We start from the raw sequence: 27,218 nt of genomic DNA on the forward strand, positions 1-27,218 counted from the left end.
TTATTTTCCTATATGCCAAGAAACATAGATGGAAGACAACACAGAAAATCCTTAATAAAATACAGTTCCCACATTTCTTCTGAAAATTGTCATCTGACTTTTCACAACAACTAGCACAACTCAAAGCAATATTAATCTGAATTATGGTAATTACTATTCATATATTTTAATTAAGCTGATATTTTTATTTACATATTTCAATGTATGTTTTGGTTGTCTTAAGTTGAACATAACTAAATTTAAAATAAACAACATTGATCACTTGACTAAAACAACCTACAACACTACTGATGACTGAAACCAGAGTGAATTTTACAGCAAACCTCACCTCACCTGCTTTCACAATCACCAATGCAGATCAAACATCCACTAGTTTTTTACACATTCATTCTATGAAAGCAACACTGAGATTGGAAAGATAGCCCTCACATACTGCCACCATTACCATCCAAGCACCCCTAAAGCCCTTAAAGTTTGGAATTTTTAAAAATAGACAATCAAGGTCCAATTGCACAAAAAATGTTTTGGCCACCCAGCTGAAATAGAAGAATTAATTGGAGAGTAGAATTAGGAGGTTGGAAACGTTAAAATCAAATCAGGAAAAGGGTTTATGATGTCTTAGAAGAAAAGATCAACTTTTCATTCAAAAAGAAAAAGAACATTAAGTACAAGTGTACAGATTGTCATAATTTAAATCTGTCAGGAAAACTGTATTTGTGACATCATTGAGTGGATAACAATATTCACATTACCAGTACTTTTTCTGTCTGCAGCAAAAATAAATCCTTTGAACTTCTAGCTGTAATGAAGACTCTAGCTTATGAACAAGCTAATCATCAAATACTGTCTTTGACAATCAATTGTTTTGATTAAACATACAAATAAATCCTTCAATTAAATGAAACCATCTAACCTTCAAACACCAGCAGCCAAGTATTTTTCAAGAAAGGCATGAATGAATACAACTGGGAAACACAGTGGGATTTGAAAGGCAAAATGAAAAATTAATGGCACACCTACAGAAACTAATTTATACCTCTGCCCAGTGTACAACAAGGGCACATAAAGTCATTAAAAACCACATGGATAGAAGGCCTATCTTCCAGCAATGTGAAAACACTATAACCTCAACTGTACTACCACTTCACTCCTCTCTTTCTTGCTGACTAACTAGATATTATATACATTTTTAAGCAATTAAGATCTATTTATTTATATATACCAGACATAGAAAAGAGACAAAAACTTACTAGAATGCTAACTCATTAAGAGGTTTTTTTTGTTTTGTTTTGTTTCAGGTTTTCGTTTGTTTTTTAAAGGAGGCTTTGTAGAGATAAGACCCTGGGATTCCTCCACAAACTTAACTGGAAACAGAGCCATCATTTCAACACAAAGCCCTTTCACCTTAAGTTGGTTGCTGTATCGTTTCCATCTACCTCTGTCTTCACAGCACTTAAACTGTACGTGCTCTACATAGACATGGAAGCAGTATCTTGCCCAAGAATCTGTTTTACTTAAGAACTTTATATACGAGGAATCTCAACTTCACTCTCATACTGAATAGTAGAAAAATTACTTTCTTAGGAAACAAACTCAGTATATCCATAGAGGAATCTATCTTCTTCATACCAATATTCCAAAGAAAGCCAGACACTTGCAATATGGCAAATAATTCTGAGATCCGAGAGAAAGTAACTACTTTCAAGATAATTCTAATTTCAGAAAGAGCAATAATAAAGAATCAGCTACTTATATTCACAAGCATGGACATTTTAACTATCTAAATATCAACAGTCTTTGTTATTTAAGTGATGAAACAAACACCTTCAGCAGCAGAATTGCTGCTGTGCAAAAATGCTTGCAAGCTTCTCAGCATTTACACCAGGCCTGTAAGGCCACTGCCTCAGCAACCAACTCTGCAGCTTGCAACAAACACACACCATGCATAATTGAAATTTTTCTCAAGTAAGACCTAAACATTGTTTCATCTAGTTTTATTATTTCCATTGCATACAAACTAGAAAATTTCACACTTTTTACATTCAACACCATTATTATTGTCTCAGGCAGCTAAATTGAAGTAGTGCTACACTCAGTTCAACGAAGAGGTCAATGTGCCTCAGTTGCCTGGAGACTGATGGTTGCTACAGCAGCACCAGATAAGCCAAGCTAAATAAGCTTCAGCTTGAAGGCAGAAAACATTTATTGCTAGAGCAAAACATTGATGCAGTTGTCTCAGCATGCGGCACTGAGCAAAACCCTGCAACCACCTTTCAGACTACCTCCACATTGCACAAGTCTACACCAAGACAAGCTTTCTGAAGCAAGAGGAAAACAAGATTTTCATTGGGCTAAATACTAGATTACTTGCAACTATGATTCCTTTGTTCTTCTAGTTGAGTCACATGTTAGAAGGAATTTTCCCTCTGGCTGTAAATTCTTCCTCCTTGCTACTCTCCTCCTCCCCCACCCCAAAAATCCTCAGTTAGACTGCATGAAAAGAAAATTAGCTTTTTACCCATTTTGCCCAGAAGTAGATAAAAATTAAAACAGCTTTTAAGTGAGAAACAAGACAATTGTGATGAAAAAACTTTTACTAGTACAGTTATTTCCCATTTTCATTTTGCAAGACTGAAATTTAAGTGGCTGCGACTCAAATATGATTTAATAGGTTTGGAAGGAAAGCCTCTGTTTTGCACTGACATCCTCACCACAGTATCAAACCCCTCTGCCTACAACATACTGAAGGATGTATTTGGCACACTTTCCAAATCTAGAAGCACTGGCAGTTTCCTGTGGCAATGAGTCCCAAAGATGAGCAATATACTCTGTTAAGAAAGATTTCTTTTGGTTCTGGATGTGGTGAGATTTCCTTTTGTATCTTTTTGTCAAGTTATAAGATAAGGAAAAATAAATAATTTCGACATCCAAACAGTGTGTGATCCATATTGATATTTTACCTTTGACCTAGTGGGTAGCAGCCTCTTTCAGGAGACTTTATCATCAAGAAGTGTTTTGATAGTAACATAAAATATGTTAATTGGTTTTCATGTATCCAGCATTTCTATTGATTAGAGAATTCTAGTAACACAGTAAGGATCTAATTTCCTTTTTCTGGAAGCATGCTGCTTAAACCATGCAACATCATTATCTCCAGATGTTTTATTAGTCTCTTTTTAAATATCACTCATATTAAAGGCAATACAAACAAAACAAAAAAAAAAACCCTAAACACCAAAAAAACCACCAAACGCCCAACAAACAACACCCTCTCCCCAAACCAACAATATACACTGTATGACAATGTATAAACTGAACTTAAGAAATGAACTAACTTACTTGTTTTCGAAAAATTTGGGGATGTATTAACATATTGTCATAATTGCTGCCTATGCGTCACCTTAATGACTAATTACTAAGAGGTGAGAGGTTTCCCAACAAGGCACCCACCAAATATGTAGTAGAAAGCTATACTATCTGCACTCTGGGCTTCCTAAGTGCTCTCATGGCATTCAGTATCTCAATGATTTCTGTGTTAAGGAACAGACTTCAGAAAGTGTCCTGAAAAATACGTAAAAAGAGACTAAATTGTTCTTAAGTTCTGGAAATCATCTTTGATTACATGTCTAATGCAGTTTAATATAATTACGCTAATTTTGCACTGCAAAAAAAGGATTATTGCTTAAATTAGTTTTTGATGTCATGTTAAAGTCTGTAGTTTTAAGATGTTCTGATTCAAAGGCGACTACAAACGTATTACACTAACTCTTAACTTACACGTTGTTGAGATGTGCAACTTTGGGAGCAGAGCAGGAAACTCAAGCAGCCGACTATCTAATGCAGGTCACATCTGTCACCCTCTAAAGTCCTAAAACTGAGGGCAGCTTGGCTTTTTTTTCCCACTTATTTATTCTACTCACCAAAGAAAATTTAATTAAATACTAATAGCTGATAGACCTGCCATTTTCTACAGTATCCACAGGCAGGATGGCCCAGAATATCCCTTAAAATACTGCAGGTCTGTCCAGCTCTAACAAACTCCAGACACTTCTGGTGCCTTACTTTTCTCTATGAAGAGAAATGTGGCAACATAACCTAAAACTTTCCTTCTTTCCTTCCTCACATTTAGTTTGTGCTGAATATTACATTAAAAAAAAAAACCACAAATCCAAACCAGCAGGAAACAGGGTACGTTTCCCTGAATAAGAATGGGAAACAAAAGTGGACAAAGGAGTATCTTCCTTGGCCATACTGAATTTAAGAATGCAGCATCCACAATTTGAGGTTACAAATGTAAACTGCAAGCAATATCAATCAGGTAGGTGCATTTTACTGTCCCATGAAAATGCCCAAACCCCCCCTCCTGCAGACTTGCAAAAACCCCCTCTCAACTTGAATTTTCAGCAAAGGAACATCTACTTGTTTAAGATGTACTATTAAGTTCCTTCATAATTCTAGTCCTGTTGTGGAAGGTATAAATAAGATTGCTCCCAAAACTGTTCCTAACTTGTCTGTTGAAAGGAACAAAAACTAAGAATAGAGTTCCTATTTCCTGTCTTTTCATTTATTTTCCCACGAGTGCCAGAATATAAAATAAAAAGGACAAGAAAGTTCCCTTGATAGCATGCAAAATGATGAGCAGACTTAAACCATGACAAGGAAAAAAACCCACTAAAAAAGGAAGCCGAAAATAGTGCAGACTAATAATTTGGAGAATGAGCAGGGGAATACAGAGATGCAAAATTGGGGCCTAGATTAATTCAGAAAATGAGAAAGTAAAAACCACAGGACAGATGCAGCTGAAACATCACATGCCCTACATTCAGAAAAGATCTCAGGATTCCTTAGCTTTCACATTCCTCTGCTGTTAACAAGTAACTCCAAATCTACCTAAAAAAATAAGCCTTATCTCCCCCTAGAAGCTGGATCAGACAAAGGAGGATAACCACCTCCATTCCTTCATTTATAAGAATGCTAAAGAAAACCCTGGGGGCTTTTGTACTGCTCCTACTGGGGGCTTTAATGGAAGTAAAGCCAAAGGAACTTTGGAAGGGACAATGGAAGTGATAAAAATGTTCTACAGGAACATTTTTTTTTTTTCAAGATCTTCTCTTTAGAATTTCTTAACATCCTTTAAAAAAAGAAACACGCAAAAAATTCCTTCAAAATTTGACAAATTTATGATGTCCCCAAAATCATAATTACAAATGCCCAACGGAGAGCTAAAAAAACAGCTGAAATCTTATAGGATGCACCTTAGTAGCACATTTTTGAGGCTATTCCAAGTTTTAGCACTATTCCAAGAGCCCATCTGTTAACATGATTGAATAAGTGAGCAGACAAGATTTGGTCATACTTGCTCTCTTAACTAATAGTTTAAGTAAAACCTAATTTTTTAACTATTATTTTTTACCTGCTACAGAGGTACAAGCTTACCTTAGCTTTAAGCTCAGATGATGTTTTCTTTTAATCAGAATACTACACAAGAAAAATACTAGCACACTCTTATTTGAAGACTTGCATGGTCAAGAGGTGGGCAAACACTGATAATACATCCACAAGAGCCCAGTAAGCAGACAGCACTCTGATGGAACTTTGCAGAAGTAAGTAAACCCTAACCCTTGACACATAAGCAGTCATTTATGCTAAATGGGATGGGGATGAGGGGTAGGGGAAAATATTTAAAAAAAAAAAAGTTGCTTCAAGTGGAGAACAACTGCATGACAAAGGGTCTCCTGACTGAATCTCTCCAAGGTAGTACGAACCTTATGCACTGAAAGAAGACTCACTGAAGCAGTGGAGGACTTTGTTAATTCAAATACAGGAGCTCACCTTTACAGCTGTCAACCAAAACTCACAATTTCAATCTCCTTGTGTATCTCAAACCCAAGACTCTTTAAATGGTAGTACCTGTGAATAAGATCCTGACAAGTAAATCTATGACCACTTGAAAACAAATTTGGTAGTGAGGCAAGATACAAAACCCCTTTGCTTCTCTAGGGATGAGAAAGAAAAAAGCCCCTAGGCAACTCAAAAGAAACAAAGGCAAAGGAAGGACAGGAATTTTAAGCAGTTAACCTATGGAGGGCTCTCTAGTTCAGCTAAACAGTAAGAGAAGGTCCATCTTCTAGGGTATACTTCTCTTTTTTTGTGACAACATGAGGGGAAAAAAGTACTATGGTATTTCTCTTCATGACTCATAAAACATAGGTTTTGTCCAATCGCTTTTTCAATCTGTTTTTCTTCTGACAGAGGTTAACAAACACAAGTGATGGTGCACAACTCTTGCTTATTTAACTTCTCCATGTCAGTTGATTTTTCAGACCTTTGTCGTATCCCATCTCAGTGTCCCTTTTTGAGGCCACGAGTCCCTCACTATTTACTCACTCCTTATAAAGCTGTTCTTTGCCATTGTTCACTGCTATGGCTCTTCTTGTACCTCTTTTGGCATGTACCATATCTGCTTTGAATGGAAACTGTCCTTTCCCTTTAACACTGATTTTATTTGCCCTCTTACCACCTTGTCAACACAGGCTGGTGAGGTCTTTCAGCAATTTGTGACAGCCGATCTTCATAATGGCTCACTGCATAACCCAGCATGATCAGCAAACTTGGTGTGTGTTCCTCCTCCTCCTTTCCCCAGACCATTTATGAATACCTTGAGCTGTACAAAAGGCCAAGTTTTCCCAAGACTGATGGCAAACCTCTCCTCTGTGAAAACTGAGCATTGACTTGTTTGGGTTTTTTTTTTAAATTTTAGCCTGCTACCAAACTATGGCACAACCCCTCCTCCAAACTGTTCAATTTAAGTGTTGTTAGTGAGTTAAGAGTGTGTAATGATCTTTGGAAATGAAAAAAACCAGGAGAACTTCCTAAAGTACCAAATTTTTAATTTATTTCTTTAAAGTAGTTTCTATCAATTTGTGCAAAAGAGGTACCACCCAATTTTGGGTGAAACCATATTATTTCTTTAGAAAATCAGTCCAGAAGAATTCTGTAAAAATATGAATCGTCACCCATAAGAACAAATTGCTATTTGATATGGAAATGTAATCTGTGTTGGTCTTCACATAGCATTTCTGCTATCCATGCACTATACACACCTGCTTGTGCACACATACACACATTAAGCTTGATTTTTTTCATGTTTATATCCACTATCTTAGATCACTGTAGATAAATTACAAGTTCATTGCTTTAGGTACACGAAAAGATATCTATTTGATATATTCATTCTAAGAGAGAGTCCCATGAGAAAATGAAAAATGCAAGAAACAAAGAGTATAAAATCATCATGTATATTGTAGTATTCCTTCATACTTCAACCATAGTCAAGGTGACTTTCTGCAGCTATAACTTCATATTCTCTTATCTTGATAAATGTAATCTTCTCCAACTTAAATTCATAGAAAAAACTATCATAAAGATATTTTATCTGGTTCATTACTTCAACTGTGCCACCCTTCTGCACTTCTCCCATGTCTCCCTTATTCATTCACCATCAAACATGAACTACTGATATTCATTTGCACCACTTTTCAAATATAAATATTAATTACAACATATATGTCAACATTCATTTGTTACCAAGATGTCAGCCTTGGCCACCTCTTTGTCAGGGCTAGCCTAGCTGTCCATTTGTTAAATCTCCCAAACAACGCACTCTTTAACTGATACCATAATTTTTGTATTAAAAATGGAAAACTTTACATATTTTACTTTTTAAAATATTTTCTTTTGTTCTGATTAAACACTGATTAGAACACTGATGAACTGCAACCAGCATTTATGCTACTAGTCATAATATAATTATTAATAATCACTTCCTCAGACTACATTTAAAAAAAACCTATGTGCTCTACAAGTTAAGACTATGTGATACTATGGAGAACTTCCAGCCACTACAACATTTCACAACAAATATAATGCTTATTAACCTATTTTCCAAACAAATTACCGTTTCTTTTAATATTGAAATTAAGCAGGTCAGTAACATGGTTTTCTAGCTTAAACTCTTGTGATAGTTTACCTGAGTTGCAGCAACAACAGTAGTTATAGAAGGCGCAGTTGAAGGTGATAGAGCTCCCACTTGCTGCAAGTGGCCTGAAGCCTGCTGAGGTAAATGAGAACTGGAAACGGGAGTGCTAGATCCTGAGCCAGATACTGCATTTGGAAATGATACTGCTACATCATTGCTGCTAAAAATACCTGAAAAAAATTACAAAAACGATTACATGCATCTCTCTCTCTCCCCCTCCCTCTGTTTATTAGTAACCATGTAAATATGCAGTAGAAAATTAATCAAGACAAACAAGATCACTTAATACGTAATGCAGAAAGCTCCTGTGTAGAAATTCTAACCATGCTGATTAATAAAAGTGCTCTCATCATTTAACATTCTACAGTTCAGGGAACACAGATTGATTCACTTTTAAGTTTTGGTAAAACATATGTGATAAATCAAATATTTATGTGCGTTACAAACTGCTCAAATATTAACAGTGGCAGAATTTTTCGCTAAAATGCCTGCCTTCAACTGAGTCTGCTATCAGAGTTTGTTCTTTCAATGTATTACTGTTAACTAAAGAATGAACTAGTGGGCTATATAACTGAACACACACCATACAAATGGAAAAAATACTTTTTAACTTTAAAGTAAATGTTACTAAACAACATACATTTGTTCAAAACTGTAATTTTGGCAACTAAGGATTGCTTGTGCTTTTTCAGGAAAATACTGACAGCAAGTCTGAGGACAAGGTACTCAGATTTGCCAACAGAACTGGTGGTATTTCATTTATTCACAAACTATAATTCCATCCATGATCTATACGAATGCTTGACTAACATTTCTGCTAGAACAGACAACAAATAGAACAGACTAAACACGTTAACATTAGTCAGAGTTGTAAGTTAGCAATTTAAATAGGAAGAGTTCACACCCCTCTGTGAAGCCATTACTTCTGTTCATCTACATGCAGGGTAAAGTTCATTATAGAGGTTGGGAAAAAAAACCCTACTGACCAGAAGCCCAGGACAAGAAGAAGTACCTGTCTATGAAACCGTTAGGCTCCACGTGCATTAGATAAGTGAGCTGTCAGCTGGCCAAGGAATATCAAGCATGGTAGCACTGAACTGCAGTTAGAGGAAGAGTGCCACAGGGAGTAAACAGAAGTAGAATGAACATGGTTAGATCAAAAAAAGCAACAGAACTGAAATGCCAGTTAGAAGGCAAAGGGTGGAGCTAGTTTGTCACTCATACAAATAATGATTTGAAGAAGGCAGTGACAGTAAGAAGATACGCAATGTTAAAACACCACTCGCCACCCAGGTATCCCTCTGAGCACAGGCAGTCAAGGGAGACTAACATCATCCAAACCCACACATAATGCATCTTAAATTCCCTGACTCTATCAACTGTCAAGAAAAGTGGAAGAGAAAATCAGCCAGACCCACTAGAGAGAGAAGATAGGAAAAAGCAGCTGAAGACACATCGCGACAACACTTCTTTCCTGCCTAACCAAGGTTCGTGACTTAACTTCCCAGTCTCTTCATCATAGAGAAATTCCATACCTGCTCTGCTTTCCTACTGACCTTCATATCTTTTTCCATTTAGCACCTCCCCCTCTCGTTTTTTTTTTTGGTCACCATGCCAAAACCTACAGTTACAGCCTTATTAGCAGTTAAGATCCTTGAAGTGTTCTCTTTGCTACAATCTTTTTCCAGTTCTAGCTGGATCGTCTAACAGCACATTTTATGGATTCTGCTCTAATTCATCCCTACCTACCACCAAAATGACCATGATTAATAAATAGCCTTGCTACTGAGTCTACTCTTAAATGTGACATAACTACAACCACAAAAACTAAACATAACCCAGGTCCTCAAAAAATTTTTCCACTTGCTTTTAATCAGTAATTCCAAATTAATAAAAAAGATGAGATTTGACCCTTTGTTTTTTGAATGCAGTAAAACAATTAAATATACAAACCTTCTGGAAAATATGAGATTCTCATGAATTATCAGGCTTCAGGAACCATAAAATTTAAGAATAAAAATAATGAAATATCACAACACCTTTGAATAAACTGTAAGAGCTCATCACCACAAACACTATCACTCTCATAAAACATCAACAGCAATGAGAGGAGAAAACAAAATTTTTGGTGAGAGACAAGTACTAAAAATGAAAGGATATTTTGCCAGAAAGGGAAAACAACTCCAAAAATTTAAAGCTATTGTAGATTTTTTTTATTCTTAATTTTTTAAAATCGTACATATTTAATAACTGCAGAGCTTCTGCTGCTTCTATTTTAATGATAAGGTTTATTCTTCCTCTTAAAAATAAAAATCTGGAATACAAGCAGATAGTTACAAAATCACAGGCAAAAGAATATTTCAAAAGAAAGAAAAGCAGCAAACTGGTTTGCCAGTGGAATGAGGTAAGCTAATATTTGTTGCCAGTTGTTGTAGTAATATTAAAACCACTATTTGTTGCTGTTGCAAAATACAGGACAAATATGACCTATCAGCACACTCTTTTTGGGGTATTTCCATTTAGCAATCCCTTACTTAACACATAAAGTACATGCACCTTCTGATACTAGACATGCAACCAAGATGCTACTCCATGCAGCATTCAAATAAGACCTGTATGCTGAACATTCAAATAAATTATTGATTTTCACACTGTTTCAAAAATACCTGTATAAAAACTACATGTATATCATATTAGAAAGCCAAGACAATACATATTTGAAATGTCTCTAACATACTAAATTGTCCTTTGGGGTTTGGGAAGAGATAAATCACTTTCTGGATCAGGAAGGAATGATAACGTGAGCAAATCTCTATAAGCTCCATTAATGTTTAAAACAAACAAACCACCTTTAAGTCCTTGCCATAGTCCTTCTCATATACTGAAAAGCCAAAGACCTGTAACTTGTGATGAATGGCATTGTGTAATTTGCCAGCAGCATAAACAGCATGGTCAAATACAATCTTCAGCATTAACCAGAACCCAGCTCTTCAGCTCCAGGTGGAAACGGACATGTATCAGTGTCCAGCTAAAGCCTGACTGTGCCTCACAGCACTAACACAGCTGCAGAACGTGGGCTGCAGGTTCGAACAGATCAAATGCACATATAGCTAGTGTACACTGCTGGCTCGAAAGGCTTAACAAAAAGGCAACTGCAAATTTTTAAAAAAGTACCTCTGGCCAACAAAGAACTGCCTGCTCAGCAGAGAAAGGAAGTACTATAGAGGAGGGAACACATCAGATAATGCAGACTGGGAAAAAAAGCATTCTTTATGCACCATCAATAACAAATTCAGTAACTGGATATAAAAACACTTCAAGAATAGTGAAAAACAAAATAGCCTCAAATCAAAACTAGTAGTATATACCAGGTAGCACACAGAACAATTTTAATGGTTTAATTCAAAATCTCAAAAGTAAGTAGCTCCATGAGGTGACAAGTTAACAAAACTGAGTAAACCCTGGATTTCCATAGTGCTGCATATCTCACAGATGACATCAATACACTAAGATTTCCCACCACTATTTCTGTATCTAGCTATGAAATCCTCACTTCTTATTTTCTAGTACTACAGCCCCCTTCCATTATCCAGCTCTCTTACATTCCCTTCTTATGCTGGTGATTGCCTAGTTCAGCAAGAGAGAAAAAACAGGCAATAGTTGGTTACTTTTGTCCTGTACACTACCCATTCCTATTGGAACATACATGTTTTAGACTTTTTTTTCTGTAAACTGGACAAAAGACTTAAAGCTTACAGGGGGCCAAAATCAAGAGAGACAACATCGAAGCTGCTTCCTCAGGAAGCTCACAAAATGGTCTCTCCCTAAAGCTGCATCTTCTTTTGTAGGTCAGAAATTTGAAACAATTCTGAAAAGAGGAAGTTATCTGAGATATCTGTCATAGGTGGCTCATCTTAGCATTTTGTCAAAACTTCAGGAATAAGAAGAGTATGACCAAAGAAGCTATTTTTCAACTGTGAACTTGCAAGCCCACAGAAGTTGCTAAGAACTACAAAACCTTCCTACCTGGGGGAGGACAGATGAACATGGGGTTGGGACAACAGCCTCAACAGAACTCATAGTTGAAATCGCAGAAATAAAAGGAAATTTTGAGTTATAAGGACAGGAACTTCATTACACAAACTGAAGCTATAAACACGTTTTCAGTACCTTCACTTTGTGTGGTAATCTCAGAAAGTCTCCCCTAAACCCATGGCAACTTCCTATAGAGTGCAAAATGACAATGTGTCTTTGCATGAAGCAGTCCATTCATTAGTAATTAGGCATGTACAAAAATCTGATTAAGTTCCATTACACAGAAAGAACACATTCTATTCCAGTACAATCTTAACAGTGGAAGAAGTACCCCACTATGTTATTTTGTAATATGATCATAAACTGAAGTGAATTTGATGCAAAACAGAAGCAAATAAAAATGGGTAATTTTTTACAGTTGTCAAATGAGAAGAAAGTTGCACTTCAACTGCCAAGGCAGCAACAATATTCACTTAAATTTATGAGATAATGAGCTTGGAGGCTAGGGCCAATCTGTTTCCTTCATGAAGAAATCGGAAATCTAAGTATCAGATAATCACACTACTTTCCTGCTGGTGATGAGGAAAGTGGCAGAGTTCATTTTCAGAGAGGTTGCTACAAGACTCTGCAGTAACAGTTCTAGAGGTGCATGGAAATGAAAGTTAACAAAAGTTACAGATCTGCAGCTGGACAACAAGCTACACTTCCCTCCCTTTCAGTGACTGGGCATCCTTTTTTGATGGAGGCACAGCAGCCTGTCATAATGCACAGCCAATGGCTTCCTTTCACAAAAGGCAATCTGAGCACTCTCCAGAACTGAGGTAGAAGTTAAAAAACCCCACAGACTCAAAATACCTAAAGAATGCACACTGCTGGGGGTGGAGGGAAGATACAAAGTTACAAGTGTACCTGTTATCAAAAACTGGTTTTTTTTAACTGTTTTGAAACAGTTGTTCCAGTTTCATTCCTACTGACAGAAGGCAGACTGCCACAACTACTCCCTTTGAGAATACTCTCTAGAGAGGACTGATAGTCAAAGACCAAAATACTTGACAAGAACCTTGACACAACTGAGGAACACAATCCAGCACAGCAATATGACATACATATGGTGGATCCATGACCACACAACCTACATATACAGCAAAGACCTGAAGTTTGCTATCAAACTCCATTACAATTAACCCCAAATCCTTGGCAGCTCAGCGAGCAAAAGATGCTCAGGTAATCTCTTCTGTCTACTCCCATCCCTATGGTCAAACCCCTGATTGCACAACTATCTATAATCACTCAGAAATGTGTTCAACAACAGGGTGGGGGTGAAGGACCAGACCCGATCCATGTGCTACTGAAAAGGTTTGCTGTGTTCAGCCAGTCCCACCTGCTCGAGCGAACAGTGGTATTTTACACTTGATTCCATGTCCACTGATGGCCACTCTTGTCAGTAAGAGTGTTCCCACTTTGAATTAATCCAAGCTGATACAGGTCTTACACTGCAGCCTCCACTGCAGAAGGGCTCAAACCCACATTTTTCATAGCCCACCCAATATAAACGTTCTCTCTGAGAGAAAAGGTCTGAACGTGACACGAGGAGACAGATGACATGCTAGACTAGGAAAACAAGAACTGTACTGTTTTTCTAGTTCACTATATCCATCTCTAACAGTGAACAGCCACACAAGGAAAAGCACAAAAAAAGGGCAAGCATGTAGTAATACTTTCCTCAAATGCTCTCCCAGCCTGTAGAAATCTATCATGTATGAATTTTGAGTGTGAGGAATGGTCTTTGTAATCATTAGGCTTAAATATGCTTCCAGCCCTGCCCCAATGAATATCTTCCAATCCTTTCTGAACAGCTGAAGCTGTTCATAATGTATCTCATGGCAAAGTTACACCTCAGTTAAACTGTGCAGTTTTCTGGGGTGGAAGATGGCCAACACAGGGACAAAACATGTTTCCTTTTTCCTCCAGATGTTCTGACTTCTCACAATAATCTCTGAAATGTTTTATAACTGCCTGTTTACATTGCACAATTAACTCAGCTAAGAATTTCATGCTTGCTCCACCATGAGTCAAAAAGATTTCAAGTACTCTTTTAGAATAGAATACTAAGATAAAGAGCCATGTGATCATATCTGAGACACATATGCACATTACCACAAAAAAAGACCTGTACTTCAAATGTGCCACAGCACAGAAAGATCTTTGTAGAAGAAAAGGTTAAACAGATAATTGATAAAGCCCTTAACTGTTTAAGTTTAAAATGTTCACTTTTGTAATAGTGAGCCAATACATACAAACCTAAGTTACTTAAATACAGTAAACTAAAAGCAAAGCAGTTTTAGGCTCACTTAATGAGTATTCATTAATAGAAGCGTGACTTGTGATCTACCTTTTCTTAATGATTTCAAAAAAATTTACTGTGTTTGCTTAAGATCTCTGAAAACATAGCAGAGCTTCAAACCATTCTGACAGCAATCTACCTCAGTGCTGGATGGTGAGTCACTGGAAGCACTAGATTCCTCTTCACTGTGAACATAATCCAGTCTTTTATGGGAGGGGGCAGGGGGGAAGATGAGACAGCTTTTGCCCTAATTTCTGAAGACCTAGAAATAGCTATCATTAGCAACAGTTACAGCTTTCAAGTGGTATTCCAGAACCTCATGGTCAGACAGTTACTTTTAAGACTGCAATATCTGACAACCAAACAGTAATCACTCAGTACTTTGAAATGTGCATAACAGAACTACTTCAGGCTTTTTAATTCACCCTTCTCTTGTTCTTCATTTTTATCAATTCAGATGGTTTAGCTGAGCACTAATGCCTCCATGCTTCAATACAGGCAGATGCCGTTTTATCAACACGGAAAATCTCTGCCCAAGTTGGGCTTCATTCAAAAAATTTAATTCACACTCAGTACAGATTAGTGTACGTTATCTTGTTAAAAAAATCGTACCATAAATACTGAATTTTGCCTGCATTGATGGAAAGGCCAAGGCTACAGAACTGAGGTTTCTTTAGAAACATGTCGTCTTCTAAAAACAATCACAGCACTGAGACTGCCACAATGGATGTCTGTTCAGTATTATGACTATCCTCACTGCAACTCAAAACCAGCATAAGATAGAACAACCAATAACGAAGACCTAAAAACAGCAACAGGAGTATGAAATAGGACAGAAGACAGAACAAGCAAGAACTGAAGTTACCACAGAAAGGAGACAAGCAAACATCACAATTTACAGCTATTTCTAACATAAAATAATCAGGTCATGGCTTCCCCTAGTCTTTTTTTAACGTATGCACTAAAACTGCCAAGAGATATGTATGCTCTATACGTGTATATATGCACATAGAGACAGGTGCATCCCTCTTGCTCCTTTTCAGTGGTAGATTCATAGAGGAAGACATGAAACTGCAAGGTCAAGTCAAAAAAGTTTGACTGTAAGATCCAGAGTATGATTTGGAAGGACAAAGCACATTCACAATGAATAGCAGTGACAACTTTCAATCTCTCAACTGCAAATTTTGTGGTTTTTAGAAAAAGGTTCTGAAAAAAGCCAAGATATAAGAAGTTGACTATACAACTGCAAAACACAGCACTGAGCACACCATGTCTCTTACTGGCAAAACTGCAGTGTGCCACTGTCTGCCTTGAAGTGTCTTGACTCCTTTCTATTAAAGCAGGCATCTTAATGGAACAGCTTTCATGACTCCATTTTCTAGTCCTCTTCTTTAGGACTAGATTCTTTGAAACCAGTTCAATATTTTAGCTATTATCTTTCCCCCTTCAGAGTTTGTCAGCACCAAATTTCAACTGACAAGGTTTGGCAAAACTATTAATAATAAACCTCTCTGCTCCAAACTCATATTTGTTTCCACTCAAACTAAAACTCACAGGTTTTCTTTTTGGTACTTTATTGCTGATGTGCAGCCCGCTTAAACTCAGTGCAATGAAAAAACAAGCTCCTCACACAGGCTCCATAAAAACTCTTACTGACAGTGACATTTACAATCCTCAGCATTACCTGACATATAATCTGAAAATGCTGTTGGAGTAAATGATCTTCCTTTATTTAAATATTTATCTCAAGTTTTAATACTTTCTTTTCATCCTATATAAACACACATGACAAGATCTCTTCTTGCTGTTCATATTATCAAAATTTCTACCTACCCTCACTGATTTCACCCAGATACATGCTTCTGTCAAAACAAGAGCCCTACAATACCGGGATGGGGGGAGGGAGGGAAGGAGAGAAAGGCAATCCTCAGGGGAAAAAAGTAACCAACTTAACCTCAGAAGGTATCATAAAACATCACCACCACCCCACAATAAGGTAATTAATAAATCCTGTCCAAACACCATTCTAAAACAAACATGTAGCTACCATTATGCTGTTCCACAACAGTAAGTTATATAAAGCATTACTGTTGTCTGGCAATACATGCCCTTCCAACTATCTGTGCCATTAGTTTAAAAAACAAAATGTGCAATGTGGAAAGAAGTCACAAATGTATTCCATCGATTTCTATTCTGCACCCTCTTGTCAATCTATACCTCTTCAACATTAAACAGCAAAAAGGCTCTGCTTATAAAACAGCAGAAACTCACCAAGTCCAAATTCAGCACACTTTGTCAGATACCCTTCAGGTGTTTTATTTTTGTTCAGAAAAATGGTGAGCTTGCTTTCCTTCATCTCAAAGCTGCTTCAGAGCACTGTATACCTGGGAGAGTGAGAGGGAAACCCTATATCAAAAGGAAAAAAAGCTAAACCTATTTTACTAAAGCAAATCTAGAGAAATTTCAATATTTCTCACCACATGTAGACTATGAAACATACAGTTAATGTAATATTAAAATTTTTATTATTTGAGAGACCCACTACTCCAGACATCTGTCTGACAGGTGTAATTCATGGCTCTGACCATGTGTGAAAAGCAAAAGTTCTATAAAACCGTAATGACTGCCACCTGAAAATGCAAAAAACTTGACCATGCAAAGTTTCAAACATTTTAATTCTTTTGCATTTCAAGTCAATACAATTAGCAATGCATACAGCACTGCTCTTCTAACATACGTGCACAGCAGTAAGAGAACTTCTATATGTGGCTGGGACAAGTGGATTAAAATTTCCAATTTTTTATTAACAGATCACCTGACATGAATTAAATATCACACTGTGAAATAAACCTGATAATCTTCAAAATTAGCCTCATGAGAGAGTTTTAAATCTTCCAGTAACATGTGAATACATCTATGATTGTTTCCTACAAACTAACAATAGCCTTGAAAAAGTAAACCAAGTTCAAATTTAATAAGATATTTAATTTCCACTGGCTATGAGTGAATACAGAAACAGGGGTACAAAGCCAATGCCGAATACTAAAAGGAAACAGCCATTAGATACATTAAAGATTCAATATTGCTCCCTCTGAAACTGATAGCTCTGTTATCAGTGGCACAAATGAGCAGCATCAGGCTGTCAGAACAAAGAATGGACAAAACAAGGCTACCTTCACATGCATTACTTGTAGTAATTTAAGTAGTCAGGAAGAGAAGTGGGAGAATGCCTGAGGTAGACATCACTATAACACACCTATGAATGGAGCACAGAAGAAGGACTAGAAAACACTATTCACAAAATTAAAGAAAAGAATCTCAGAACTGGAATAAAACTGTTATCATTTTACTTCACACATACAAAAAGATCATAAAAAGAGAACTGAGGAACTATTGACCTATCAGGCTCCTGCAGACAATCTACAAAGTTTTCACTCAAGTACTGAACAATTGACGCACTGCAGACCTGTATTTCACCCAGTCCATAGAATATGCAGACCTTCAATCAGGCTTTTCCACAAAAGGCTACCCTTTGTGATAAATGAACCTCTGAAAAAGATTCTAATATAACTTACCATTATGTATGGCATTCATCAACTTCATGAAAGCTTTTGAGTTAGGAGAAAAAGGGCTTCATGTTAAGATCATGTTTAACAGACGCACAAAAGAATGTATGTATAGACAGGAATTTCAGTGAACAATAATATACCTGAATACATCTTTCTTGTATTAGAGCTCTGATCATTTACAGTAGCACAAATTGTGAAATGGATTTATTTCTATCCACTATAATGTTTTACTTATATTTCTTTTATCAGTGTTGGTTAGATATTAAATGTCAAGTATAAGAACATTCCAGCGCATGCCAATTAGCGGTAATCTAAAGCTAGTATTACAAATAAAAATTCAAATTCTTTCCAGTGCAGTGGCAATCAGTCTCCCCAAGAAAAGACTGATTTTAATTTCATTGTCTGCAACAAATTTAGAAACTCAAACGGAAGTTGCCTTGCTAATTTTAATCACGAGGCATCTGTTTTGCTTCACTGATAGATTGAGATGAACTCAAGCAATCAAGTCTAACAGGAAACGGTTTTGTCTCCTGGACTTCAGAGAGCCCAGCTCAAGAACAACTCAGACACACAGAAAGAACGCTCAACTAGTGGCACACCGAAGGAAATGCTGACATGAACTTCCTTTCCTTCATGGGTTGGGGTGTTTAGAGAGTATTGATCTCTGATCCTGAAGTGCCAGAACACACTCACACGCGTCCTCTGCCGTGCAGCTGAAGTCTCCAGCGCAGCCACCACAGCACTGGAATGCCCAGCGGCACAGGGGTGGCAGCCATGCAGATGCCAGCCCTCCTCCACTTAACCCACAGCTTATTCCTGCTTAGGAAAATGACCTCCTGACTACAGAATTATTTTAGTTTCAGTTTGCTCGTTCACTCTGTCACACCGCTAGGGAACAAAGCCCTCAGTTTACACATCTGGCTTGGCTTGGTAATGAAATGATTTTACAGGCCACAGTGGGGCGAACACCTCTGTCCTGCTCCCATGGGGGAACTGTATACCTGCAGCAGCCCCTGAGATCTGACTGCAGTAACTATCTGGGTTCCAATAGGGCAACCACCTTTAATGCTTTGTTTTTCTCTTCTTTACTCTTGGCACAACTGGAAGCTACTAAATATTGCTGTCATAAGCCATTTTTTAACTCTTCCAAAGGGTCTTCTGAACATCATAATTTCAAAAAAATGAATGAGCAAAGACATCTTAAACTTTTGTCATTCATACTCAAAGATTACAAAACTAAGAAGCTATTTTAAAACATTTAAAAGCTTTGACTTTTATCTACTGACTAAAATTTAATAACTAGCCAAAGGTACATCAACGGAAATACTTTAAAATTTAGAGTATTTTAATTACAGCATTAATTTAAAAAGTCTGCTCTCTAAAAAACATAAATACTAATATTTGGGGATTTAAATTTTGTGGTACAGAAAAACCACACAATGTACAAAATTATGTATGATTTTTGAAAGAAGTGCATTAATCTGAAATAAATGAAACTGATAATTTTAATTAACCTTCTTAATAGTTTTCAGAGAACTAACAAAATACAAAAATACACTCATAATTTACAGGGAAAAAAATTACTGATATGACTGGAATCAAATTATACTACACAGACAAATTCTTTCTCAGGTGCAGAGGACACAATGCAACTGCAGTCTGCCACTCTTAAGTGCAGAATCATTTCACCCACACCTACTCTCCACAGCCTTTATTTGATTATAATTGTATCCATTCTCTCCAGTTATGCTCAATTTTTTGTGCACAAGAAATAGCAGCCATTTTGATCCATCATTGCTTTCAACACTAAAGAAAGTCCCTTTCAAATTTAAGGAACCATTGGGTAGGTTTGGAAGGAAGCTTGGAGTGGCTGTGGGGTTTTTTCCTTTCCTCTTTATTTTTGGTTTTATTCCAACAAGCTCAGCCCTAGCTTGCTGAAGCTATACCTTTTGCTTTTTTTTTTTCTTTAAAACTATACCAAACAGAAGCCACCACTAATCCAAGTAATCACATACAATGCATTCCCAAACATCACTCAAGAGGTATGAGAAAGTTTCAAACCAGAATAGCCTAGATATGTCACAATGCAAAATTTACTACTCTGAGACAAAACTTCATAGATAAATAAGGAAGAGATGCAGCTGAAGAGCTAACAAAACACTAGCTGTTCTAACACAGACCTCATCCAATTACACAAGGAAGGGCCAACACTAGATCAGCCCTGCTTGTGACTGATGGAGCTGATTCTAGACTCCCCCCAAGCCTCTCCACAGAACAGAAGGAGAACTGTTCCCCTACCACCACTCCCTTCCACACTCCATAAATTAGTAGAAGGCAGATGAAAAAAGGTGTTTTATTCTGGAAGGAAAAAAGAGCTACTGTCTTGGTTCCTGTGTAACTGCCTTTATTGGCAGCTAGGTCTTTCCTGACTCCTGCACTGAAGTAGCCCCTCCCAGCCACCCAGTTTTCTGCTACAATGTACAGCCAAATTGAATTTCAACATGCTACGGTGTCATGAAAGGTTAGGGACAGTGAATGGTAACTATATATATATATATATATATATACACACATATGCTGTAATAGCTGGACTTCACTTCTCATTGGTTTTGGTTTTTTTGCCATCTCTGGTGCCTCCCACACTTTCCTCTCAGTCCTGGATAAATCTTTCTTCATCCAATCCTACAGCAGCTGCTATTGTTTGGTTTATGTAGAACCTTACAATTATTCATCCTTAAAATCAATTCTGCTCAGAAAAAACTTTAGTGCTTCCAGCTCATTCATTTTAATTTCTGAAATGACTCAGGATTAATACCTACATCCAAGCCACTGCGCTCTGGCTGTTCATTACTTGTTTTTAAGGGAACTGGTTATGCACAAAAAACCTTAAGTTCCAGTCTAAGCTTACCATTAGTCCACAACAGAAAAAAAGACTAGTGACTTCATCCTTAGGAAGGATGTTATGTACTGTAACCAAGCCCTAAATCCATCAGATTAGGCATTTGTCCATGACAGTTATCATGCTTTAAGAAAACAAAAAGTGAAAAAACCCAAACAAAACAAATTCCAACAATTTGCATAAGACATTCTTATGTGAAAGCTAACTACATTGATAGCTTATGAGCCACTTTTTCGTTTGGAGGAATGAGGGGTGTGTTTGGTGTTTGGATTTTTGTTTGTTTGCTGGGGGAGTTTCTGTTGACTTTTTTTAATTTACTTGGAATCTCTACTCATTCTTACCTCACAGATGTTCAAAACAAATAAACAATGGGAAACAGAAATAAAACCAAGTCAAGTATATAGGATCTAACAGGATTACTCATGCAGAAGTCCCAGTTGCATGTTCGTATTCTTCAGTTCCATTAACAGCTTCCATGAATCCCTTCTCAACTCAGATTTCTAGAGCTATACTGGTCCAAAGAACATAAATGCTCAGTCTTTTTTTTTTTTATTACCAAAATTTTCCATTTTTTCCTGCTACTTAGGTTAGTGAGGACCCTTTTCTGAACCTTCTACCACTGAATGTAATTCTCTCTCACAAAAACATATGCAGCAAGCTAGATCACTGTCAAAGTGAACAGTTTTCTTCCCGTTATACTTATGGCCTTCTCACATACCTACCAAATCTGACACTGAAAGATGCACACTTCTATTTAAAAGCTGAGTAAAAAGTATAAAAAGAGCAATATGAAGCAATGAGTTTGCATCTAAACTAGGTGTTAAATCCCAGTTTGGTTCCAATGGACAAAAAATGGCTCTACATTCAGGATTGGATAAGAAGTAGCTTTTCTAACAATAGAAAATAGTTTATTTCACTTACTATTTCCTGCATCACCACCACAAAAGCTCTTGCAAGAACTGTCCTGCTAAGAATTTTAACGGCACACTTTTTGTATATGGCATACCTGTAGATCAATTTCCTACAACAGCTTTTCATGTATTCTAATACATGAATTCTAATATTCTTCAAAGAGAGTTTTATTTGAGTAACCCTCTTGAAATACGTTGTTGCCCTACTGCTGCCAATTTTCTGCATTTTAATCATAGTGGGGAGATTGATCAAAAATGAGCTGCCATTGAGATGGCTCTCCATGCAGATTGTGCAGGTACAGGTAATGTTTGTACAGTACCAGGAACACCACAGCAGTGCAAAGGCACTGGGACACACTGTCACTCACTGTCCAGAAGGACACTCTTTATGCACATGGAGCCACCAGGGGCCCAGCTGGCTGCACATCCTGCACTACAGAGCCAGAATTGCAGGGCTGCATGTGCTGCAGCACTGTGCCAAGTGACATGCTACAGTACCACAGGCGACCTTCAGAAAGCTGCTGTGCTTAGTCTGTCACACCCATATAACCTGCTTAAGGAAGAAAAATAAATTACTTACATATAAGGTAGCATAGGGACTTGATAATCAGACACTTAGCCCTATTATATTTGTTTTAAAAAGCAGTATAGCTCCTATATGAATGTGAGTGTCATCCTGTATCAGTGTCACATGAATCTCTCCATTCTAAGTCTTAATGGATTTGTCCCTGAGCAACATCGTTTACTGAAAAGCTCAATTATTTTAAGGTAACTAGTCTTTTTTATGCCACTGTATTATGTTAGTATTTCTAATTTTTTTTTATTTTCTTTTTGAAACTTTACAAGGGAGTTGCAGAAATTATTATGATAATCAACAACAGCTCTAGACATTACAGCTTTTTCCCAGATATAATCCTGAGACAACCTTCACAGTTTAACTTCTGGTACTGCAGCTCTTCACATCAAATAAAAGGAAAATTTACATGCTAAGTACACTTCCTTCTGATTTTAAAAACCTGACTGTAGTGTTGTCACCTCTGACTGACAACAACAACAAAAAAATTTACCATATGAATTGGACGATCTTCAGAAGGACAAAAATGCTTCAAGAACTATCAACACATACACATCACTTACTTTTCAGATATATCTGATTTCTGAAAGACTTGAAAGTCTGTAAGATCTGAAAAGTACAATTTTCAAGGAAGGGTAAAAAACCCTACTGCTGCTTTTACAGTCAAACCTCTTCTCTACCCTCCCCCACACACACTTTTTTATGTTCCCATGTCACCTTTAACAGATTTTATGGAGTTAAAAGACTGATTGCTATCTCACATTTGACTTACAAAGAATGCCATACTCTAGTAATTGACTGCAGATGTTGAAAAATGTTCACACTCAAGAAGATGAATATTTTCATTTTAGAATATATATACATATATACACACAAAAAATTCTTAATTTGATACCATTTTGAAAGTCCTTTTATTAAGTTAAGCCATTTTAAAGGAGGTTCTGGGAACTAAACAGTTACAAGTAAGCAAACACTTGTATCTCAGTTTATTTTCCAAGGAGCAATAGAATTAAGGAATATATCCTTGATCTTTAGAAAAGGGATACACCTCTAAAGCAAATATCAAGTTTTGCAACAAAGACATCTGACAGGATAGAAATCTTAATTGCTTCACAGTGTCTCCTTATTCCCCTACTCTACTTAAAATTATAATTCTTCATTTTATAATAAGAGTTAAAGAACTAACAAAATCTGAGCACAAAACTGGAAGTTTCAGTACATTTTCTCTTTCTGCCCTTATTTTTTTAATGTAATAATGATAATACCACATACTTAAACTCCTTGTATCTGCAAAGACCATCAGCCACTGGAAAAGCAGGCAATTTATTTTCTTCACTATGCAAACAACAATAACAGCAAAGCTGTCAGCCACATCTCGTTCATGCAGTGTAGTTTATGCAGATTACCCAAGCCTAAAGTAAGTTAGTTTTTATCAGGAGTTCAAACCTAACACCAAATATATACAAGGCACTTTGTAGGCTTATGAGTCAAATAAAATATAAAAGCAAGCAGTTTACAAAAAGGTCATGAACTTCTCTGAAAACCTTCCCTTACCAAACAAAACAGATTTATAGCTAAATTTGGAAAGTTGTAAGTACAGAAATTTAAGCAGCCTTTAAGCTCTTCCCAGTCTATTTTCTTCTCTGCCAGTACAGATACAACTAATAAACAGCCAGTGTAATCATAAAGATACTTCTTATGTTTCAAAAATTTTGTATGTAGATGCCAGTTTCACAAATAATTCTGTATGGGCAAAAATTTAGTCCTGCAGAATTTATTCTATTTGTTATTAAATTTATATTTGGGTAGAAGACTCACAAAGCTTGAATAAAAAGAGTATTTCAAATAGTTTAGAAATAATTACATCTTTTTGCTAAGCTGTTTAAAACTATGCCTTTCTCCCAAAATTAGTAACTACCAAAATTTTCTTTATTTTATTATTAAATTAAAGACCTAAAAGGGAAGTCAAGAAAACACACATTTCCTTTCCCATATTGATTTTTTTGCTTTGCTGTGGTTTTTTTTTAGCATCTGAAATGTATTATAAGTTCGTAATTTAGACATACTATTTGCTGTTGACTGTCACAGTATAATAAAAAAATAAATAATTACATCTTTAGATATTTAAATAGAAGCTAATGCCCAGACTCACCATAATCTGGGAATCTAGTTTGAAGATATAATATTCAAAATTTCTATTTTAACCCAACAGACACGTTCTCACACAACAATTAACTAGTCACGTAATTTCCACAGCTGCCAAGACATTCCCTGAAATTAGCAGGCCTTAGCAGCTCGACATGGAAGCTCTACCCTAGTTACTAGAGCTTCCCTTCCCTGGGCCATTATTTTTTCACTTCAGAAAGCCCTCCCATCTGTTTTCACTCAAAACCAAAAACTCCACAATTTTTTTGAGAAAGGAAAACTTTGCCTTGTTTTAAATCAGGTTTTGTTTCAAAGCCATGTTCCAAGAGCTTCTGGTCTTGCAGCATTCAGAGGGGTGGCTGATTTGCATCTCATGCACAAACACTGCTTCCATGGCAAGTCAGGCAGCTCAGAGACTTCAAGAGTGGAACAGGCTGAACATTTCTTGTTTTCAGCAGCCCATCCAATTAAGCACTATACTGTACTTTTCTATTAACTTAAAAAAAAAATCCCAACAACAACAACCACCACCAAAAAACCAACCAACAAACCAGAAAACTGCAATTACCAGTACCCAATTATCAAAAAAATCTTGACCAGAAAGAGTACTTTCTTTTACATAATAATTATGATCATGCATCTAAACATTTTTGTAAACTGAAATATTTTCAAATTTAAGATATTCCAGTCTAGCAAAGAGCCGCAGACTCTTTGGAAAGAATTTTTAAAAATATTAATCATTGTATGCCTCTTCTCAACTTTCATATTCATAGTCATGTTTTAGGAGGAATATATATTTATTATATTTAGGAGGAAAATATATTTGTTATATAAATAAATACAGTACTTTGCTACCTGCAAAGCTAATGCAGTAATTTCAATTAATTTTTCTATCCCTTCTTGAAATGATGTGATGATAATAGCCTTTTTTCCCCTAAAGTATAATAATATTCAGTTCTCCATCATTATTCAGAAGTTTTTCAGAACTGTTTTTAAAACACATTTCTGTTAGAAGGTTCATTGTTCAGTACGTTTTTCCACAGCCTTCTTAATCAAAAAAATCTTATTCCTTACATCCAAGCACATCTTTTACAACATACGTTTTTAGAAACCAGCCTGAACCCTCAGAGTGAGCAGCAAAGATGACCTAACTTCTCAATTTCTGATAAAAGCATAGAACATACTGTGCTGGGAACTAACTCTACCAGACCTGTCCTGCCTGAAAATTTACTGCTAACTACTGTATTTTGAAATGCATTATTTGCCCAGTTACAAACTATTTCATATGCTAAACTGATGCACCATGCTACATTTTCTTTTAAAAATCAAAGAGAAAATACAGCACAGAATTAGCTTCATAGGTAAGGACCAAACAAGAATCTTTGCAAGCACACTGACTTCTTAGCTCTAGAACTTCCTGCACCTGCAAATCAAATAAATATATTAAACTGTATCTTCTAGAAAATACATTTTTAGAACTGAGATTTGTTCAACTATTACCTTCTCTTAATTGATGATGTTTTACTTCTTTGTTAAAGATCATTGTACCAGCTTTCAGCTCCTCATATGATATCCATGTCTGATAAACTCACTCCTTAGCTATTCTCCCACAACGTGCTTTTTCCAGTCATTGAATCCTTCTCGTAGCTCTTTTCTTTACACAGAGCAAATCGCAGAACCATCCACAGTATCCAAAGACCAGACACACTCTGAATGCAGAGCTGCCTTTCTCATTAGCTTGCTGTTTATGCATTAAAACATTTTTTAAACACAGCTCAGCACTGCAAACTCAGACACAACTGATTAATCACCTTTATCCTTTCTCTCTGCAGTCCTTTCCCCAGAAGGCCATCCTTATCCTGCAAGTATACATCCATCTTTCTAAGATAATCTTCTACTTTAGCTCTACCAACATAACCTCTTAGTTTGTACTGCTGACCAAGAGATTCATTTTACCCTGTCCTCATAACCAGACTTTTTCAAAAATTGCAGCATTTTCCAATAGATTTCACAGACTACTCTGAATTGGAGGGGACCCACAAAGATTGCTGAGTCCAACCCTTCGGTGACTTGAGGATCAAAGGTGTGACTTTGGTCTTAAGAGCACCATGCTCTGACGAACTGAGCATAAGGGGAAATAACAAAATGAAGTAAACATTGGTTTAATAATTCTATGAACAAAATAAAATTGAAATCTACCTATTAATTACAGTTAATGGAAGGATTTGCTGACTTCCTAGCATTACAAGTCTTTACTTAAAATGTCATGCTGTATCAATTGAAATGTAGACACCTACTATGCCACTTCTATTAAAAAATTAGGAAATAAAATCAGTCCAGTAAGTTATTTTCCATAATTCTCAATATCCACCACTAGTCATTACACCTTTGTATATCTTAAAATCTTCCTTTATTCTGTCAGACACATCCTAATTGCATAAGATTAATTACTTGTCAATCTCTCTTGTAACTTCATGAGTTTTAAAGACTTACTGAAATTTAACACTGACAGTCTAAAAGCATGGAATACGAGGTATTCCTCATCAGGAAACGTCAATACTTCTGCCTGTAGCTGCTGATAACAACTGTTTTACTTCAGAACTTCGATGCATTTCATCATAATCCCCCTTTTCATAAGCAACTTCCTCATGTGATTTCCTCCCTGTTACCTGATGAACATCTCCATGTTTTATACACCAATAA

At 36.5% G+C, this 27,218-nt stretch overlaps 1 protein-coding gene across 6 annotated transcripts in view; it reads right to left on the reverse strand.

Annotated features, from left to right (window-relative positions):
* MLLT10 (MLLT10 histone lysine methyltransferase DOT1L cofactor) overlaps positions 1 to 27,218 on the reverse strand; it is a 122,577-nt gene that overhangs the window by 23,986 nt on the left and 71,373 nt on the right. For all 6 annotated transcript variants that reach the window (XR_010355908.1, XM_064408360.1, XM_064408370.1 and 3 more), the window contains one exon: positions 8,030 to 8,208. Coding sequence is in view for 5 of the 6 variants with exons in the window: in XM_064408360.1 (XP_064264430.1) it covers positions 8,030 to 8,208 (179 nt within the window). In the remaining variant the exon portion in view is untranslated. The remainder of the gene's footprint in view (positions 1 to 8,029; positions 8,209 to 27,218) is intronic.

Source organism: Passer domesticus, chromosome 1 (assembly GCF_036417665.1).
Source record: "Passer domesticus isolate bPasDom1 chromosome 1, bPasDom1.hap1, whole genome shotgun sequence".
Taxonomy (NCBI): domain Eukaryota; kingdom Metazoa; phylum Chordata; class Aves; order Passeriformes; family Passeridae; genus Passer; species Passer domesticus.